This window comes from Cupressus sempervirens, chromosome 10 (genome assembly GCF_028749045.1).
Source record: "Cupressus sempervirens isolate cs-2001-9-10 chromosome 10, ASM2874904v1, whole genome shotgun sequence".
Classification (NCBI taxonomy): Eukaryota; Viridiplantae; Streptophyta; class Pinopsida; order Cupressales; family Cupressaceae; genus Cupressus; species Cupressus sempervirens.
In genome coordinates, this window is record NC_143127.1 from 987140014 (window position 1) to 987161759 (window position 21746).

The 21746-nt window shown below is 38.6% G+C and overlaps 2 protein-coding genes across 3 annotated transcripts in view; one reads left to right on the forward strand and one right to left on the reverse strand.

Moving 5' to 3' along the window:
- The window catches only part of LOC149537277 (uncharacterized), a 203299-nt gene that overhangs the window by 101695 nt on the left and 79858 nt on the right, over positions 1-21746 (reverse strand). The window lies entirely within an intron of this gene.
- LOC149537278 (uncharacterized) lies at positions 4087-7097 on the forward strand. The gene is made up of 6 exons (XM_089807638.1): positions 4087-4459; positions 4599-4831; positions 4947-5099; positions 5248-5648; positions 5786-6191; positions 6326-7097. Exons 1-6 carry the CDS (start codon positions 4314-4316, stop codon positions 6904-6906), a joined length of 1920 nt encoding a protein of 639 aa, XP_089663764.1. The 5' UTR covers positions 4087-4313; the 3' UTR covers positions 6907-7097.

The following is a 21746-nucleotide window of genomic DNA, read 5'->3' on the forward strand; positions in this document are numbered from 1 at the left end:
CATGAGAATAAATGGAACACTTAGCACTTGTTAGAATTTCAAAGGATTTGTCATGTTCCAACCAAAAAGTTTCATCGAAATCATTGCCAAAAGCCATCTCAAGATTTGTTGCTTTAAAACACACTTTTTCAACCATTGCTTTCTTTGAAGAGAAACATATTTTGATAAGTCTATATGCAGTGGCTATTTACGGATCAGCTATTTATAGACAAACTCGTAGAAGATTTATTGTTATCTAATAATTATTGTCATCTGATAGTAATTGTTATCTGGTATGTAATGTTCCCATTATAAAATAAATAATAAATAAAACTTTTGTAACGAGCCGATTGATTTAATGTGTCTCGGACCCATTTTTATTTTTGTCTTCGAAGTTTGTGTCGCCGTCGGCTATCTTTGTACTCTCAGAAGGGTTTCCCGATGGGTATTTAAGCACGGCTTGTAGGAAGTCTATAGGTATGCTTTGGAATATATTTCTATGTACTGCAAACTCCTGTTTAGGGTTCTCTATTGTTCGTCATTTTGAAAGTGAAAGATCTTCCCTATTTGGCTTATTGTGGTTTCGATGGGATTCAACCCTCACCCTATTCCGTCATTGCATGTATTACTTTGCACGGATCTGGCAAGTCAGAGCACCATCATATTGCGAATAACTATTGGTTTAATCTATTCTTTGTTCTGTGCACTTCCATTTTCGATTCTCTATTATTTTGTGGATTCCATCAACATTCTGTGTTTGTATGAGCAACATTGTGTTTCCGTCCCCAACTGTGTGTTTTCCGTACTACTCCTTCCTTGCCCATCCATCCATCTGTGCTGTTTTTCACCTCCTTGTACGGCTTGGGCATTCGAACCTTCCATTTGAATCACCGTACGGCCTAGCAATCCTCCACCGTACAACTATTTGGTCTGCACCGTACGGCTATCCATTTACCAGTGTACGGCTTGTGACTATCCACATACGGCCACTTCACCTTCATATGTTGTCGTACGATCAGTAAGAAAACTCTGTACAGTCCCAAATACATCTTTGTACGGTCTCAGAGTCTTTGGACCTCGCCATACATCATCTTGTTTACCCATCTTGTTAAAGTATTCGTCTATTCAAGGATCAAACATAGTTAGGAACATTTCAATGGTATCAAAGCGCTTCGATCCTGCAAGCCTGGGGACAGTGAATGAGAGTTTATAGCCGGAAGAGAAGGTTACATTCCATTGATTGAATGGCTGACGAACAGGAACCGACCGCTACCGAACTTGTGGCACTACTGAGAGAACTTGCCAGGAATCAGGATCACTGATACGCAGTGACTCATGGAAGAAAGTCTCAAGAAGTTGGTGGAGAACAAAATATCTAGAGAACAAAATGGTCATAGCGTGGACTCGGTGTCGAGTAAATCAAACCCTCAACCAGCACGCTCTTGACCTTCCATGTCGACTTTTCCACACACGGACAAAGGCACAACACAAAGGGAGACAACCAACCTTCAAGGAGACAAGAGAACACTGGAAAAATGCAAACCTTGAAGAAGATATATCCTACAAAGATTATGCGTATCTGAGAATGAGATGTTCGAGAGGCAGAAGCAGAGGATATTTTAACGATGATCTTAGAAGAAAGTTGAGTAAGGTAAATCTGTCTCCATTTAATGGATCTGGTTCCATATCTGCTCAAGCGTGGGTAATGAAAGCCGATACCTACTTCCAGCTGAATCCCATGCCAGAAGAAGCAATCAAATTTGTCGCGCTACACTTGGAAGGAGTTGCGCACAAATGGTGGCACCACAGCACCATCACATTAGGGCATGATCAAATAAATACTTATGCGGAATTCACGGAGAGATTGATAGAACAATTTGATGGTAAAGATTCACAGCTCAATTTCAAAGATTTGGCACAACTGAGACAAACTGGATCGGTCGATCAGTTTATTGCAGAATTTCAAAGACTCAGTTTTGGTCACAGACATTTCCAAAAGAAGACGAGTAGTGCTCTTCATGGACAGACTGACAGAACCTCTGAAAGGTTGGGTAAAGGGGTTCAATCTTGCCACCCTATCGGAAGCAATCAATAAAGCACGAAGTATGGCATCGTCATCGGCATCATCCTCTCAAAGTTACTCACATCCTAAACCGTCGACGTTTCCGAGGGACAAACCTCCGCACAAGAAGCCAACGTTGGATGAAGCTACCAGACAGGAACTCCGAAGAAAGAAATTGTGTTTCAATTGCAAGGGACCTTGGAGCTTGGCCACCAATGCCTTCGAAAGGGGAAGATCCATTACATTGAGGTCATGTCCGATGATGAGGACAAACAGGAAGAAATGTCAGCCGAAGATAACCAACCCCACAATGACACCAACATCAATTTAAACCATACGGAGAGAATTGTTGCTTTGGTACAATGCGGAGGAACCATTGCCTTGGCCGACAGCCCGAGGTGCATAGTTTTTCGTGTGCAAGGTACCCTTCAAGGACAAAGGGTTACGGTGATGTTGGATAGTGGAGCTACTCTAAATTTCATAGACTCATCCTTGGTAAAACGAAGAAGTCTACCTATGGAGGCGCACACAGGCTTTCAGGTCAAGGTCGCCGGAGGGACTTTTCTGCCCTGCATGCACCTTGTTCCTCCACTGAGTATCACAATGGCGAATCACACAATGACCGAGGACTTCTTCATAGTGGCCCTAGCCAACATGGAAGTTATACTTGGCATACAGTGGATGGAGACCCTTGATGAATACACTCAGAGTTTCAAACGGATGGACTTCACTTTCGTGGCTGACGAAAAGAAGGTTGTCCTCTGAGGAATGGCAAATGAAGGTCCAAAGGAAGTTTCTGCGCATCGGATGGAGGCAATCTTTCGACACGATGATCTTGCATGGGCTACGCATTGTCTTATCTCAATGGAACCTATAAAGGGGCATCAAACACCTCCGCAGGATGATGAACTTTAGGATATTTTAAGTAGACATGATAATGTTTTCATGGATATTCCTCCTGGCATACCACCTCATCGAGGGTTTGAACACACTATCGAGTTGGAATCAAGGGCAAAGCAGGTTATAACCACACCGTACTGCCATCCCAAGAAATTCAAAGAGGAGATCGAAAGGACAATTCAAGAATTGCTAGATAAAGGATGGATCCATAGTTCCAAAAATCGCCATGAAATCGCTGAAATCGCAGAAATTGCGATAAGATTCATGGCTCCCGATTTTTTTGGAATCGGAAATCGCTGGTGGCGATTTTTTCGTGTGAATCGCCAAAATCGGCGATTCATGGCAAAAATCGCCAAAATCGCCATCGTGAATCTCCAGAAATCGGCCGCGGCAGCAAGGATAGAAAGTTCAATTTTTTAAAAAAAACACATGTTTTATTTGCTTTCTAAGTTGACTTTCCTCTTTGTTATAACCCTAAAGAGCCTTCTATTTGCTTAGTATGAGTAGAAGAGAGGAAGAGTGAGAGAGAAGAAGAGAAAAGAGAATCCATAGGTTTCCAACCGGCAAGAAGGAAGAGCACCAAAGAGATCAGAAGTCCATTTGGGGAGGCCATAAATTGCATTGGGAGCATTAAGGAGTCAATATCAACACTCCTCAACTCATTTGCAAGAGGTAAGTGTTGGTTGTTTTTTTGCATGTTAGTGTAGTATGCATTTTTTGTTAAATTTTTTTAGTGTTCATTTGCAAATCTTGAATGTTTTTTATTTTTAGTTTTACTAAATTGCAAACTAGGGTTTGTTGTTTTGTAGTTTTTGTTTATTAGTTGCAAACTTTGATTTTTTACATGAATTTTTTTATTGCAGCAGCCCTTTGCTTTCATTTTCCAATTTCCACAATGGGTAAAAAAGATGAATGCTGGAAATATAATGAAGAGTTTCCTGGGAGAACCAAATATCAAACAAAATGTATATTTTGCAAAGAAAAAATAAATTCGGGAGGTATCTATAGATTGAAATACCACATTGCTAGCATACCTGGCCATGATGTCACAGTTTGCACTCAACAAACCGCTGAGGCAAAACGCTCTTGTTTAGTGGCATTAGAAAAAATTGAACAAGACAAGTTGACTAAGAAAATGCAACTTGAAGGGTTATGAGGTATTGGCTCCCGTGCTCCCACATCCGCAACCGCATCTACATCTGCAAGTGCATCTGCATCAGCTTCCGCATCCGTAGGTTGTGTTGGGGAGGGTTCTTCTAGGCCTCCTTTTCATCCTAGTGCTAGTGCTCATGTGAGTGTTAGTGGTAGTCGGTCTCATACTGAGACAGAGTCCAACACCAACCTATTGCGGCCTAGAGTGCGGAAAAGCAGAATGGATAGTTACTTTGTGCCCCGCACTACTCCTGGCTCCCAACCCATGCTTGAGGGCATGGGTTTGAACAAGGAGATTCATGATGCTGCCAGAAAAGAGATTTGCAAATTCTGGTACTTTTGCAACATTCCATTTATTGCAGCCAGGTAATTGATTCTTTTTTCTTTGTTATCTTCAAAGTTAAAGTTAAAAGTAAAAGTAAAACTTTAATTATATCTACTTGTTTTATGATTTTAGTTTTTGACATCTAAATTTCTAATCAATATCATTATCTATTTGTGACAGGACTCCTTATTGGCAGAACATGATAGATGCAGTTGCCATTTGTGGTCCGGGGTTTAAAGCCCCAACTGAGGCTGAGTTGAGTGGATACCTCCTGGAGGAAATGGTTGAGGATATGAGGCATGAGCTTGAGGACAACCGAAAGGAGTGGATCGAAAAGGGTTGCACCATCATGACTGATGGTTGGACAGATAGGAGGGGAAGAACACTCCTCAATTTTCTTGTATCCTGTGGAGGTGATTGATCATTCTACTTTCCTACATACATAATTTTGAATCGTGATTGACTATTTCAAATTTTGATTTGTTGATTGCTAATAGTAATTATAATTCGTTGTTTTGTTACTTGTAGGATATACCATGTTCCTCAAATCCATTGATGCTTCTGCTCATGTAAAAAACGCCACATACTTATGTGAGGTTATTGAGGAAGTTATAGCAGAGGTGGGGGAACAACATGTGGTGCAAGTGGTGACGGATAATGCAGCAAGTTATGTTGCTGCAGGTAAACTTTTAACTTTTTAAGTTTTGAAAATAAATTTATTTGAATTTTGAACTTTTTCTAATTCTAACTTAGAATTTCTAAGTTTCCTAAGTTCTAAATTCTAACATGTTTGAAATTTGAATTTCTAATTATCTTAAAATTGTTGTAGGCAAACTTTTGATGGAGAGGCACCCCACCATATTTTGGTCCCCTTGTGCAGCACACTGCCTTGACCTCATGTTGGAGGAAATTGGCAAACTTGAGTGGGTCAAGTCATGTGTGGAAAGGGCAAAAAACATATGTAAGTTTATTTATAATCATTCATTTGTCCTTAGCACAATGAGGAAGTACACAGGAGACAAAGAGTTAGCTCGTCCAGGGATCACGAGGTTTGCCTCGAATTTCATCACCTTGCAGTCCTTGTTGACATCAAGGGATGATTTGAGGAGCATGTTTGTTGGGCGGGAGTGGATTTCATCTTCCTATGCTACGACCACTACAGGGATAGATGTGGTGGATTGCATATTTGATGATGATGGTTTTTGGAAACCTGCTAGAGAAATACTTAAGGTAATTTTATTGCAATTTAGCATTTAATATTTTACAGTTTACTATGCTAATTGTTTAATGATTTAGTTTTACCTTATATTATTGAATTATTCTATGTTTAAGTTTTGACTCAAATTTTTGTTTTACTTTATATGTAGGCCACTGAGCCTCTTGTATCTCTCCTACGAACTGCTGATGGGGAGAAGCCCTCTATGGGCTACATATATGAGGGCATGGATAGGGCCAAGGAGGCCATTAGAGCTCAGTATGCAGGAGTGCAGGAGAAGTATGCCCCTATTTGGGACATCATTGATAGGAGATGGCAGAATCAGCTCCACAGACCCATCCATGCAGCAACTTACTTTTTGAATTCGGCATTTCGTTTCCGTCCTGACTTCAAGGCGGATGAGGAGGTTCTCACCAGATTATATACAGTGATCCAGAGGTTGAGTACTGATGAGGATAGCAGTGCTGCAATTATTGAGCTTGATAAGTTCAATAATAAAGAAGGGCCACTTTTCTCTAGCAGGGTAGCCATAGATGCTCGGGAAACAATACAGCCAGGTAAAAATTAAATAATATATTCAATGTTCATGAATCTAGATTCTAAACTTAAAGTTGATTATGTAATTTTAGAGTTAACTTGTAATTTGTAATTTGTAAATGAGACTAATTATTTTTATTTTCCCTTATTTCAGATAGATGGTGGCAAATGTTTGGGGCCACAACCCCAAAACTTCAAAAAATTGCCATTCGTATTCTGAGTCAGCCAAGCAGCGCTTCTGGATGTGAGCACAGTTGGTCCATGTTCGAGCACATCCACTCGAAGAGGAGAAACAGGTTGACAGTGCAGAGGTTGAATGATCTTGTCTTCGTTCATTACAACCTCCGTCTTAGGATCAGACAGATTTTGGGCACTGACTCCTCTCCGATCATTCTGGAGGAGATTGATCCAGAATCAGAGTGGCTCACAGAGGTTGTAGATCCAGTCTTCACTGAGGAAGACCGTGCGTGGATTGACCAGGTGGATATAGAGGCTGAGGCAGCTAGAGCACGTTCTTCAGGCATTGGTAGACGCACACGTGCACGCACAGACACAGGCCCTAGCGACATTCGTGAGCCCATCTTATATGCGGGAGATATGGCTCGACAGTCCTCTAGGACCTACATTAGACGCCTTGCTACTAGGCAGACTGGATACTCAGAGGCTGAGGCTGAGGCTGTAGCCGAGCTTGAGGATGATGTTGAGGATGATGATGACTATGAGCCTGAGGCTTGAGCTGGAGCCTTGTTTTTATATTTTGTTTACAGATATTGATACTGAATCATTGATAGACATATGTTTCAAAGTTTCAAACTTTCATGGATCTTCATCTTAGATTCTTACATAAATTTATGATTTGATGTCTTATGGATCATCTTACATACATTCTATGATTTAAATCATTATGATCATTTGATTTCTATTTACTTCAGCTAGCCTACAATTTACATTTTAGAATCTTAGATAACATAGTTACGTATGTGATGGATTTTATGTTTCATGTTTATGTATGTTAAGTTTTAACTTCTATTTGATGATGTTATAGTGTGCTTAAGTTATATTCAATAAAGGGTGCATGAAATAAGTTTTAAATTGTTAAAATCTTTAAATTTAAAGGGTTTTTTCAAATTTGCCGATTCATCGCCGATTCATTGCCGATTCACAATTCGATTCGGCCTTGCCGATTCCGATCCGATTCCGATTCACGTTTCTTTGGATGGATCCGTCCCAATTCTGGCCCATTCGCATCATCTGTGGTCTTGGTCAGAAAGGACGGGATGATGCGCATGTGTGTGGACTACCGGGCGTTGAACAAAAAAATAATAAAGAACAAATATCCCATTCCAAGGATAGATGAGTTGTTGGATGAATTGCATGGTGTTGTCTATTTTTCAAAAATAGATCTCCGTTCCGGATACCATCACATCTGCATGAGGGAGGAAGATGTAGAGAAAACGGCTTTCCGTTTTCACTACGGACATTATGAGTTTCTGGTCATGTTGTTCGGATTGACCAATGCACCTACTACATTTTAATCATGCATGAACCGCATCTTCAACAAGCAATTGCATAAGTATTTATTGGTATTCATTGATGATCTTATTTATAGTAAGACATGGGAGGAGCACCTGAAGCATCTGAATGAAGTTCTAAGTATCATGGATGAACAGTCCTTGTTTGCCAAGCAATCCAAATGTGAATTTGGTATGACAAAAATATTGTACTTGGGGCATGTTGTCAGTAAATACGGGGTTCAAGTACATCAAAAGAAGATTCAGGCTATCCTCAACTGGCCTCCACTCACAGATTTGCGAGGGTTCTTCGAACTGTGCAGTTACTACAAGAGGTTCGTTAAAGGATTCTTTCAGCTCAGCACACCTTTAACGGATCTGATGAAGGAGGTGTCATTCCAATGGAACAAAAAGGCACAACTCACCTTTGATAAGCTGAAAGAGGCCATGAGCACTTGTCCTGTACTTGCACTACCTGATTTCACTCAACCGTTCATTTTGGAATGCGACTCATCCAAGGAAGGCATTAGAGTGGTACTGATGCAAGATAGACACCCCATCACTTATGAGAGTAGGAAGCTTACGCCAGCAGAATGCCTATATTCCATCTACGACAAAGAAATGTCGGCCATCGTACATGCACTAACCAATTCCCGACAGTATCTGGTAGGTGCCAAGTTTGTCGTCTATATGGATCACAACAGTTTGAGATACTTTCTGGAGCAACGCGACTTGAATGAACGGCAACAAAAATGGGTAAGCAAAGTTCAAGCTTTTGATTTTGACATTGAGTATGTGAAAGGGAAGAACAATGTAGTTACAGAGGCCTTGTCCAGGAAACCCACCATCTGCTCACTAGACCAGATTTCAACTGACTAGAAGGCACATCTGTTAGTGGAATATTCCAAGAATACATTTGCCTATGAAATAATGGATGGCCACACTCACGATGATCGGTACAGAGTGGTGGATGACATCATCTACTATAAAGACCGGATATACCTGGTGCCAAAATCCAAATTGAAGCAAAAAATTTTAAAGGAAATACATGACTCACCTCTGGCTGGACACCCAGGTTACCTCAAAACTTACAGAAGTCTTCGGGAGAGGTTTTCATGGAAAGGACTTAAAGGGGCCGTGTTGTAGTATGTAAGAGTGTACGATCTGCCAATAGAACAAGTCCAAACATACTCTTCCTACTGGGTTGCTACAACATTTGCCAATTCCCGAACATAAGTGGGAAAGTATATCAATGGACTTCATAACAGGTCTTCCCAAGGTGAGCGAAAAGGATTCTATCTTCGTGGTGGTTGACAAATTGACAAAATATGCACATTTCTTCGCCATCCCCTCGGACCTTCAGGCTGTACAAGTTGCCGATCTGTTTTTTAGAGAAGTCTTTCGTCTGCACGGGTTACCCTGAAAAATCGCCAGTGATCGGGATGGACGATTCGTCAGTATCTTCTGGACAGAACTGTTTCGAATGGCAGGGATAGAATTATCGACAAGTAAGAGTTACCACCCACAGACAGACGGACAAACTAAGATTGTGAACAAATGGCTCGAAGGCTACCTTCGGAACTACGTCTCGGCACAACAACGAGCATGGGTAAAATGGATCCATCTAGGAGAATATTGCTACAATACCACATATCACATGTCTATTGGGATGGCACCATTCAAAGCTTTGTACGGGTACAAACCCCTCTCCTTCATCGACACAGTTCTAGGTGACAATCGCACTCCAAGGGCGAGGGACTGGCTTCAGGAAGGACAGGACATACTGAGGTGCTTGAAAGAAAACCTACAACGGGCACAAAATCAACAAAAGATGTACGCCGACAAACATCGGATAGAGAGGAGTTTCCAAGTGGGAGATCTGGTTTATCTCCGGCTCCAACCATACTGACAGTCTTCATTAAAGGGAACGGGAAAGGAAAAATTGAAACCACGATTTTATGGTGTCCCTATCGTGTGGTCCGCCGCATTGGTGAAGTACCGTACGAACTGGAACTTTTGGAGGAGAGTTGCATTCATAATGTCTTCAATGTTTCTTGCCTGAAGAAAGCCATAGGGTAAAACATCACAATTGCTACCAACCTTCCACCACTCAATGAAGAAGGAAAGCTCATTCTGGAACCTGCCGAGATCCTCTAAGTATGTGAAAAGACCCTACGGAACTGCACTGTTAAGGAATACCTGGTGCGTTGGCAACACCTACCATTGGATGACGCAACGTGGGAAGGCGAGCACATTCTCCAGCACCTTGCATTGCATTTGCTTGAGGACAAGAAAACTTTGGGATGGGAGGACTGTAATGTTCCCGTTATAAAATAAATAATAAATTAAACTTTTGTAACAAGCTGATTGATTTAATGTGTCTCGAAACCATTTTTATTTTTGTCTTCGAAGTTTGTGTCGCCGTCGGCTATATTTGTACACCCTCGGAAGGGTTTCCCAATAGGTATTTAAGCACGGCATGTAGGAAGTCTATAGGTATGCTTTGGAATATATTTCTCTATACTGCGAACTCCTATTTAGGGTTCTCTGTTGTTCGCCATTTTGAAAGTGAAAGATCTTCCCTATTTGGCTTATTGCAGTTTCGGTGGGATTCAACCCTCATCCTATTCCGTCATTGAATGTATTACTTTGCTCAGATTTGGCAAGTCAAAGCACCATCATATTGCGAATAACTATTGGTTCGATCTATTCTTTGTTCTGTGCACTTCCATTTTCGAGTCTATTATTTTGTGGATTCCATCAACATTCTGTGTTTGTATGAGCAACATTGTGTTTACGTCCCCAACTATGTTTTCCGTACTACTCATTCCTCACTCGTCCATCCATCCATGCTGTTCTTCACCTCCTTGTATGGCTTTGGCATTAAACCTTCCATTTAAATCAATGTACGGCCTATTATAATCACCATATGGCCTCTTATAAACACCGTACGGCCTGGCAATCCTCCATCGTACAGTTGATTGGTCTGCACCGTACGGCTATCCCAATTGCCACCGTACAGCTACCCATTTGCCACCATACGGCTTGTGACTGTCCACGTACGGCCACTTCACCTTCATATGTTGTCGTACTGTTAGTAAGAAAACTCCATACAATCCCAGATACATCACCGTACAATCTCACAAAGTCTTTGGACCTAGTCGTACATCATCTTGTTTACCCATCCTGTTACAGTATTCGTCTATTCGGGGATCAAACATGGTCAAGAACATTTCATGGTAGTTATCATCATCAAGAATTTTTAAAGATTTCCTACATTGGACGTTAGTATTTTAATTATTTTTCATGCAAGTCTTATAATGCTTTATGAGTGTCGTTTGCACTAATAAATTCAACCAATGGAATTTAGTATCCCTATTGTGCTACTCAAATTGCTATTTAAGTGTTATATGTTCTTATGTGTGTTAAAATTAAGGTGTTATCTACCTTGTAAATCCTAAGGTATGGTTCCAACAACCTTGGGAAGTGTTCTAACTCTAAGGCACTTAGGGTGTATTAACAAAATATTTTGTAATAATTATTCACAATTGTTTTATGTTTGTTTTCTTCACATCTGAATACCTACAAGGGAATAATTAATGACGTAGGAAGAGGGCAAATGAGTGAACTTTGGGCTTCTTAAAGAGGTCGTTTGGAAGAGGTAACATGGGTGTCTCCGTATTCCTTATTTATAGCATTTTATATTATGTTTATCTTCCATTCTTAGGCACCCAATTTGGAGGGAAAGTATTGAAGCCAAGATCAGTGTCTTATTTACTTCCATCGAAGTAATCCAAGGGTTGGAGACATTGGGAAGTGTTCTAACTCTAAGGCACTTAGGGTGTATTAACAAAAATATTTTGTAATAATTATTCACAGTTGTTTTATGTTTGTTTTCTTCACATCTGAATACCTACAAGGGAATAATTAATGACGTAGGAAGAGGGCAAATGAGCGAACTTTGGGCTTCTTAAAGAGGTCGTTTGGAAGAGGTAACATGGGTCTCTCCGTATTCCTTATTTATAGCATTTTATATTATGTTTATCTTCCATTCTTAGGCACCCAATTTGGAGGGAAAGTATTGAAGCCAAGATCAGTGTCTTATTTACTTCCATCGAAGTAATCCAAGGGTTGGAGACATTTGAAATAAAGAGCATCATTTGAATGCCTTGTTTCGTTTTGGAGCTCTTGTTATTCTGTATAAACAGCTTTTTGAATAAAAAACTTGAGGGAGAGTTCAATGTATAGTTGTTCTGCAAGAACAAGAACGGGCGGGAGGCATAAGGAGGTTGTTCAAACGTATACAAGTGCTGCCACAATGGATGTAAAAAGGAGAATGGAAGTGTGTGACATATTGTAATCTTGTTTCAAAGACAATGGATACTTCACCTCTCTTTGTGGTGCAGTTTTTTCTTGCAAGGGTTTCCCCAAAAAAAATAATGTGTCATGTGATGCTCTTATGTCGCTGATTTGTGCCTCTTGGATGATTTCTTATAAGATGTTATGCATATTTTATTGTTGTTATAAGTTTGCATAAGGTATTGTTAATAAGCATGATATGTAAGCTAATTTTTATATAACATAAAGAAGAAAGATCTAAACATGGTATTTCCACATTCAAGCATCTTAATTTCACATTTGCATATAAGTTTCAGATTTTCAAGTTGTAGTTGTCCAATCCTTATATCTCATCTTTTGATTGGTTTATTTAGATAGAGATCGAAATCCACAACCATTGGTAAAAGAATCTGTATATTCTCAAAAATGTGTTATAATGTTTTTATAAATTAAATAGTGCTAAGCAGGAGTTGAGTTTTTTTTAACAAATGTTCTTTTGGACTTATTACTGGGAAGTATTTGGTAAAATTTTCATTGTATTAATAAATGATGGAATATATCATTATAAAGAATTTACAAGAATACAGGAATAGAAAGTTTCAATCAGGAACTTAAGAAATGATCTTATCTACAATATATTACATAGCTGACCATTAAAATAATTAAATAATATTCTAATACCCTCCTCTTAAAGGTCAATTTATCAACACCAAGCTGCCCCTTCAATTTAGCAAACTTATATCAATGTAAAGAAAACCTAAATAATATGCTAACACTCGCCCTTAATGATCAGTTTATCAACAACACCAAGCTGCCCCTTGAATTTAGCATACTTATATGAACCAAGAGGCTTGGTGAGAATGTCTTGCAGTCTGAATTATTGTTAGAACATACTGCAACAGAACTGTTTCGTCTTCAACTATCAATTGAATGTAATGACAATGAATATCCACATGTTTGGTTCTTTCATGGAAAACCAGATTCTTGGCAAGCTTGAGAACTCTTTGATTATCAGATAGCAATGGAGTTGGACCTGCTTGAGATATCTGCATATCCACAATGCACCCGACAAAGACAAACTGCCTCACAAGCTGGCTTAACAGCTCCTCGATACTCTACTTTTGGAGAGACTGAGACTACATGCTGCCTTTTAAGTCCAGATGACTGCCCAAGATCCCAATTTGAGCTCATAGCCAAAGGTTGATGTCTTGTAATCAACTCAACTTGCCCAATCTGAATCTGTGAACCCACTGAATCTGGAATCATGACTCCTAGTGCAATGAAGTCCATAATCAAAGGTGCCCTTCACACAACGCTTTGCTGATACCCAATGATCATGCTCGGGGGCTGCCATGAAGCATAAAATATAGCTTAGTGCAAAACTAAGATCAGGTCTAGTGGCAGTGAGATAGATGAGACTGCCCTATAGTTGTTGACAAGTCGTTTCATCAATAGGAGGAGAATTAGACTTGTCCTACAATTTCAATCCCTTCTTTATAGGCATGGAAGAAAGTCTGTAATCTTGCATTCAAAATTTGTCAAACAAGTTCGTGGCATACTTAGACTGAGAAATAAAGACATTACCATCAATCTGCCAAACCTCAAAACCTAAACAATAATGGAGAAGCCCCAAATCTGTCATATCAAAATGCTTGCATAGGTCTTGTTTGATTTGTACAATCAAAAGTGCTAAACTTCCAGTAACAATTAAGCCATCCACATAGACAACAAGAAAGAAAACATCATCACTAGAGTGTTTGATATACAAATTAATGTTAGAAGGGCTACGCCGAAAACCATAAGCAACCAAGTACCAATCATCTTGATGTACCACACTTGAGAATTCTGTTCGAGTCCATAGAGTGCTTTCTTGAGTAAACATACTTGGTGTTCTTTGCCAGCAACCTTGAAACCAGGAGGTTGTGTCATGTAGACTTCTTTTTCCAACTCACCATGAAGGAAAGCACCCTTAACATCCATTTGATGGACTTTCCATCCAAACTGAGTTGCAATGGCAAGAAGAAGACAAAGTATACTCATCTTGGCAGGAACAGAAGACTCCTCATAGTCAATACCCTCCCGCTATGTGAATCCTTGAGCAACTAATCTAGCCTTGTATTTATCTTAGGTACCATCTACATGATACTTTACCTTATATACGATTTGCAACTAATGGGATTCTTCACTTGAGGAAGATCAGAGAGAAACCATCATCTTGAAGATCATGAACAAGTGGATGTTAGCATCATACAATGCAAATTCAAGTAAGGCATCATCAAAATAGAATCTCCATCATCCCTCTAATCAAGTGAACCTAATGGAAGACAACACTCAACATCAAAAGCCTTCAAAGGCTAATCCTCAAAATTTTGTTGAAACTAGAAATGCTAAAAAGGTCATCGTTCTTCATCAAAGACAACATCGCAACTGAAGATAAGACAATCAATGTCTACGTCAATCAATTGATAAGCCTTATGGTTGTCGTTGTATCCTGTAAACATAAGCTTTTGACTCTTTGAATCCAATTTTGAGCGTTGGGCATAGAATCCGTATATATGCTAAAGAGCCAAAAACTTTTAGATGCTTGATCCTAGGTTTGCGACATTTCCAAGCTTCCTCGAGTTGACTTCCCCTTAACAACATGTGTGGAAGACCAATTAAGAAGATAAACCGCAATAAACACTATTTTTACCCAATATTTCTTAGGAACAGTTATGTGTATCACAGAAAATGGAGAAAGCAATAGAAGAAAACTCCTCCCCATTGTCAGACCTAAAGATAAAATAGACAACCAGACTCTTTCTACTAATGCCTTAAATTTTTGAACTATGGTAAACACATTTAATTTTTGTCTATGAATGTACACCCACATTTTACGACTAAAATCATCAACAAAAGACAAGAAATACATGCACCCAGTAATAGGAAGGAGACTTTAATGGATCACAAACATCAACGTGGACCAAGTGTGGTGCCTTAAAGGCTCACCATGTGTCACCATCTTTGAACAGCATCATATAATGCTTCCCAACCTGACAAAATGCACAAATTTGCTAATTTTGAGTTTGAATTTTAGGTAGGCCATGTACTAAATCTTCCCAAACAAACTAAGAAAGATGATGAATGTTCAAGTGATCATATTGTTGATGCTAGAGACTACTGATAAAAGATGATTTTGCTATGAAGGCATGCTAAGAAGAATCCCCCATATCTACACGTTTGTATAGACCATGATGGTTAGTGCCAATAGGTACACTACTGTGTGTCATACGATCAACAATATAACACTACAATAGTGTGTGTTGCACAATCAACAATTGATCAATTTTGTGCACTGAATACCACATCAAGCTGAAGAGAATGTTATATGATCTCACTCAGAGGGTAGGTTTAATTCAATGTAAAGACAGTAGTATACATTGACAAATAAGATTTCTCCCACCAGACTGTATCTTAACGTTGCCCTTGCTGACAATGGTATACTCTTCACCTCCTCCAAATAAAACCGAATTAAGATAGGAAGAAAATTCTATAAACTAATCACGCTTATTTGTGAAATGTCAAGAAGCACCAAAATCTACATACTAGGCAAAAGATGTTAACATGGTCTACAAGTCTTTTAGCCATGAAGGCAAAGAAGGAAAACTCTTTTTGCTCTTTGTACTCAGCAACATTGGCTTTAGGCTAAGACTCTCCTTGCTTCCACTGCTTGGAACCCAAACAATTGCAACAATCCTTGATAGATGGCCATATTTACAAAAATAGTTACATTGAACCTTCTTCTTTGAACCATCTTGTGCCTAACCAAGGCCCTTCTACAAAAAGGGCTAAGATTTGCCTTTATCCTTGTGAAAGAATTTAGCTACAAAGGCTTGCTCTAAGAAGGACAAAGTGGCACAACTACCAAAGTGTTGTTTCCAACGATTCTACTGTAGAAATTCGGTGCACAACTCTAGAAATTTTAGATCAACATTAGTTGAAGTAACATTGCGAATTTCTATAAAGTGCTCATGATTTAGGCAGAATTTTCAAGGTGATAGACTAACATATCTTCTTCCTCCATTTTTTTGACCAATAGCTTCGAGCTAACCTCAATGTCCTTAATCTTTTTGAGATGCTCTCGTAAGGATATGTGCTTATCCATCATGACGAAGAACAACTAGTTCTTCACGATGAACACTCGACTCTTGTCGGATGTCTCATGCAACTCCTTTTGATGCTTCTAGATGTCTAATACTAACTTGCCAAAAAAAAAAATCTGAGGCAACTGTAACAGAGCTTGAAAAGCATAACAACTTCTCAATTTCATTCACCAAAATTCTCCTGGTTAGATCCAAGTGCGGTAAGAAAAGTCTTTGTTCCCAAAACAAGATCATCAAGGTGATGATATTCGAAGATGGTTAGCATGCGGTACTTGCAAGTGTTGTTATTTTTACCATTAAATCTTTAATTGCCTTCCAACATTATGTCGCCCAATGACACCATCTCAAACATTTTCCAAGGCGTGGAAAATGAAAAAACAAAGAAGAGGTGATAGCACAAAAAGTACAACTAGTACATATTTTGAGATAACTTCTAGCTAACCCAAAAAAATCCGACGAAGATCTAGGGGAGCACTCAAAAAACAAATGGAATCTTCAATCAAAATAAAATTCCAATTGGTACAAAATTTAAGGCACAAAAATCAAGACACCCACAAAATTCAAAGGACGACCCAATTGAGATTTTGAAAAATTCTCTAAGAATTAGCAATTAATTTTTAATCCGACAAAAAATTAGAGAGTTTCAAAAGAAAATCCTAGCTGTCTGTAAAATATTCCAAAATGGCAGACTAAAACCACGAGTTGCAGAAAAAATGACCATACAAGGTTGAAAATGGTGGATGACCATTAAGAACTGGAATCGTAGGTCATTAAAGCAAAAGGGGAAAAGTAGTCCCATAGAAATGATGCATGATCAGAAAGAGAGCCAAAAAATGGCCTCACATGCAAACAAAGGCATAGATGACTGTAATAACCACAAAGTGGTCAAACAAGAGTAGCTACGGGCAAACAAGAACAACGGCCACATCTAGAGGCGTTGCGAAAAAGAAACACGCCGCAGAGTTCAGGTGACGGCCATGAAAAAAATGGCAACAAAGAGTTGTAAGAAAAACATGTTTCAGAGCCTAGATCGCAAACAAAGAAGCTTTGTTGCAAAAACAACCCATGAACTTCTCATTTGCTGAGAAAAAATGGTTTCACAAAGGAACGTGAAACCCTCTTCAGGTTTGGAAAAAAAAACATCTACAAAAAAATTTGATCAATTCTAGGACGAAAAAATAATTTCGAACTGGCAATGGCAAAAACTTGGGAACTTAAAAATTACTTAAATTTAATTAGAAATGCATTTGTTTGCAATGAGAAGATAAATGAGTACACAAAAGAAATAAGCTTATTCTAGATATATTTAAATGCAAAGAAGGTACAGAATCACATTCTCGTGAGGAATGTTGATGGTTGGAAGCAAAATACTAAATAATTTGTGTAAAACTAAATGTAAATACATCATTTCAATTACATCTTCCTCTTCCCAACTCTAGCCAAAAACTAAGGGAGATGTAGAACTAGAAGTTTGCACTGTTAATGAATAAGCCTCTTCCCTCATTATGTTTGACTCAGTCTATGGCTCATACTCCATTCTGGATGTAGCTCTACCTCTCGCTTCGTCTAGCACTAGCAATTACTCCTCATTTAACTCGATGTCATCAAATGTGAAACTATATCCACCCCCCTCCTCCATAGCCTGCCTCTCCAAATCATTGATGTCATTCCCTTCAAAAAACACCTCAAATCTGCTCCAAATCGGCCTCTAAAATCTGCTTAAAAATCAATGGAAATCCGTTTGCAAGTGTTGGAAGACTATTTTGCCCTCTACCAGTAGTATATCTATGATTAGAATAATAACTTGTTTATTATTATTTTAATGGTCAATATCGTAGATCTTGTAAATATTAGAATGTTTCTAATATTGTTATTATTCTTCCACTATTACAACGTTCCTAATAACAATTATTGCTTCATAATAAAAACATTGTCTTAGTGAGTGCCTTGATTAATTTATCCAATATCTTACGAAATTAGTTGTGTAATATGGTATCAAAGCTAAGTTAACATTTTTTCTCAAAAAATGTATAATTGCTTTATCAAATTATTTTAGCTTTTTAATTTTTCAAAATCAATCTCTTGGTATCAATTTTTTCTGTCAATTTGCAACTTGTAGCTTTTATTGTTTGCAATAAGGGTTTATTTGCATATTGTTGTGGCAGACTTTCATGGTTTGTTATCCATTTGTAGTAGTGTCCCAGTCTTTTTGGCTTGTATGACCATACTCTTGGTCATTTTTTGCTCCAAATGTCATTTTATTCTACAAACTCTGCTAATAAACAATTTTCTTATTCATAACTCTTTCTAGCCATTTTCAGCTTTCATGAACAATCATTTATTGGTCATTCTTAAGGATTTTTATGCCTATCGTGTTTGTCTTCCTATATACGGTCACGAGCGACAACTGCAACCTTCCTAGAGCTCGTCTTCTCCAGTCATCGATCTATTTATTCTGTAGCATGATTTTTCCAAATGGTAGGTATTTTTCCTCTACGAACCGTCCCTACACTCCGCATATTTCAAACACCATACATTTGCTCAAAATGTGATTATTCAATCTATTACCAATCGGTTTTTCTATTTTTGTGGTTTACTACAATTATTGAAGTTGCTTGTGGCTCATCTCTGACTTTGTCTGTGTTTTCAACCCTTATTGTGGTCATCTTTGATAGACTAAGGGCTTCTTTCTATTGCATAGGTGTCCTTTCTCGAGCCCTCAATCTTTCCTTTGCCGCTAGGACTTCGAATTTTTGCAATTATTTTTCAACTTTTGGTTATCTTCTAGTCAGTCTAACAAGGTTTCTTCAAAACTCTTAGATTTTTTTTCTTGAATTCTACATTTGATTGCATATTCTTGATGGGTTTTTCAAGAGCTTTTCTAGGTTTTACTCAACAAAAAAAATTAGTCATTGAACTGGGATCTGTGCCCAAAAAATTATTGTCCAATCTCAAAAGCAATGCTTGTTTCCTATCCCAATTTTATTCACTCCATGATCTCATGTGGTGATCATATTTTGCAACTATATTTGTACCTCCATTCAATCAACCACCTCTGACCTCAATTTTCTACAATGGCATCACTTACAAAAATTTTGCTTTAAGGGGAGTCAATTCAAGGGCAGAAACTGCGATACCTGGAAACAATGTATGATGACAATCTTTAAATACAAATATCTTAAATAAATTGGTTTTCGGCAAGACTAATCATACTACAGATAAAGGCAAGGAGCGGGATAAATTTGATGAGCAAAATAGGGAAGTTGTTATGCTTATCAAACTTTTCATTAGTGATGATCAACATTTGCAAATCCCTTCTGGCAAAACAACTGTAGAAATCTCTAGCCATCTAAAAGATTTGCATGAAACCTTTTATAAGTACTACACGATCTTCTCAAAGAACATGCTCTTCGCAATCATCATGGATGAATGAGTTTCTTTGCAAGAATATCTCATTAAAGTCAAGGATATTTGAGATCAGTTAAAAGCATCAAATGAAAAATGGAAGAAGACAGTGTGTTGATCGCCCTGAATAGTCTTTCATCTTTATGAACACTTCGTTGAGAGTCAACATTGCTTCCATTCATGCCAGTGTGACATTTTCGGGTCTCTTATAATGCTTTTACAGCAAGATTGATGAAAACAACAATTACACAATGGTACCAATTCATCTTCCCACAAACAAGCTCTCTCTACCAGTTTTCTTAATCTTCTCAAGAGAAATCCTATGCTCAAACATCAAAAGGCTCGAAGAAGAAAAATATTCAATACAATTACTGTCATAAGTTAGGTCATGCAAAGTTGGACTGTCGTAAACACTTAGTTACACAAGTCAAGCAATTTGGATTACAGCCTATAGCAAATGTAGCCAAGCACGCTGAGCAGAATGAGTCTGCCTTTTATGCCTTCATGGATAATAGACCTGTTGAACATGTAAAATCTTCTACTTTTTATATTGATTCAAGTCCCCCCACCACTTTTTGGAGGGAAAAATTACACCATTATCAGAAGGCGTAAAATACAAACTCAGTCTGGAGGGAGAAAATTAATTCTCCTTTATGTGTACTATTGTCAAGGAATGGAACTCAACCTTCTCCCAGTAAGCCAAATTATAAGACATTCTCCTTGGACATGACCTTCAATTCATATCAATGCAATATCATTGATAAGGAGACTAAGTCAATTGTTGACATGGGTCTTGAGGATTATGGTCTTCTTAAACTTGACTCTAGTGATTCTTAAGAGCTTGTTATGGAAGTCCAGCAATCCTTTGTTAGTAATATCTTTCTCAGCTTGTTCAAGAAGATGTTGTCAATGGACTATCGGAGATTGAGACCAAAAACCTTAGAATTTGTAGAGCATGTCAAGCTAGGAAGCAGTGCTGCACTCTATTTTTAGATAGCAACTCTTGGAGAAAAAGAGTTTGGTCAACATATTATTACTGTAAGAACTGATAATGGAGGAAAATTGTGTTCCTCTACCTTCTCCTATTTTTATGAACGTGGCATAAAGTGTCAGATAACAACACCCTACACCCATCAACAAAACTAGGTTGTTGAGAGGAGAAATCACATGATCATAGAAATGGCCCCATCTATGCTTGAACACAAGAGTATTGAGAAAACATTTGGGCTGAAGCAATCAACACTATCATCTATCATCTCAACCGCTTTCCTATTGTAGTTGCCAAAACCTAAACTCTGGAAGAAGCTTGATTAGGTCATAAGGCTCAGAATCAGTCATCTCAAAAATTTCGGCTTTGCTACTTTTGGCCAGATCCTTGAAGCTAAAAAACACCAAGTTGGAAGTGATAATCACAAAGCCTACCAACTAATTGACGTCAAGACAAATAATCCCATCTTCAGTCGTGATGTAGTCTTTGACTAGGAATGAGTGCCATTTCAGCTCTTTCTTCCAATCATGGATTCAAAGGATCAGCCTCTCAAGGCTCAAAACTTGGGTGTTTGCCTTCCATTAGGTTCACTTGATGGGAAGGCTCCAACTGTGCTTGTTCCTGCATCTCCACCCAAACATGCAGCTACACCACCCAATTTTCCTCAAGATTCACCTAATCTTTTGTTTGATCAACCTAATTCAGTTGCAGCTCTTGTTATTGATATCGGCACTTCTACTCTCTAGCCTAAATGGTGGGCTATGACAGTTGGCAATCTTCATGATGATGATCTCATTAAGAGTAAAACTATTCACAAGCTTTCTGATTCTGTCAATTTTGCTCTCATCGCCAACATGCACAATGTGTATTAGCTTCAACCATGCACAAAGACAAAAGGGATACCTAAGTGAAAATTGAAATGAACACATGGGTTTTGTCTAGTCTTCCTTCATGGAAGAAATCCATGAGAAGCAAATGGGTCTGCAAAGTCAAATACAAAGTTGATGGTACTTTAGATAAGTAGAAGGCTCCTCTAGTTGCCAAAGGCTTCTCTCAATGTGAAGAAATTGATTATGAGGAGAGCTACGTTCCAACAACAAAGATAAGCACCATCAAATTAATCCTCACCATAGTATAGCTCAGTGTAGCTGGAAGGTCAATAAAATGGACATAAAGAGTGGCGTTCTGAAT

Excerpts from the sequence above, each read along its gene's own strand:
- LOC149537278 (XM_089807638.1), top strand. The coding sequence starts at position 4,314 with ATGGATAGTTACTTTGTGCCCCGCACTACTCCTGGCTCCCAACCCATG. Across the intron at positions 4,832-4,946 it reads TTTTCTTGTATCCTGTGGAG|GATATACCATGTTCCTCAAA; the intron begins GTGATTGATCAT and ends TGTTACTTGTAG. Across the intron at positions 6,192-6,325 it reads TCGGGAAACAATACAGCCAG|ATAGATGGTGGCAAATGTTT; the intron begins GTAAAAATTAAA and ends CCCTTATTTCAG.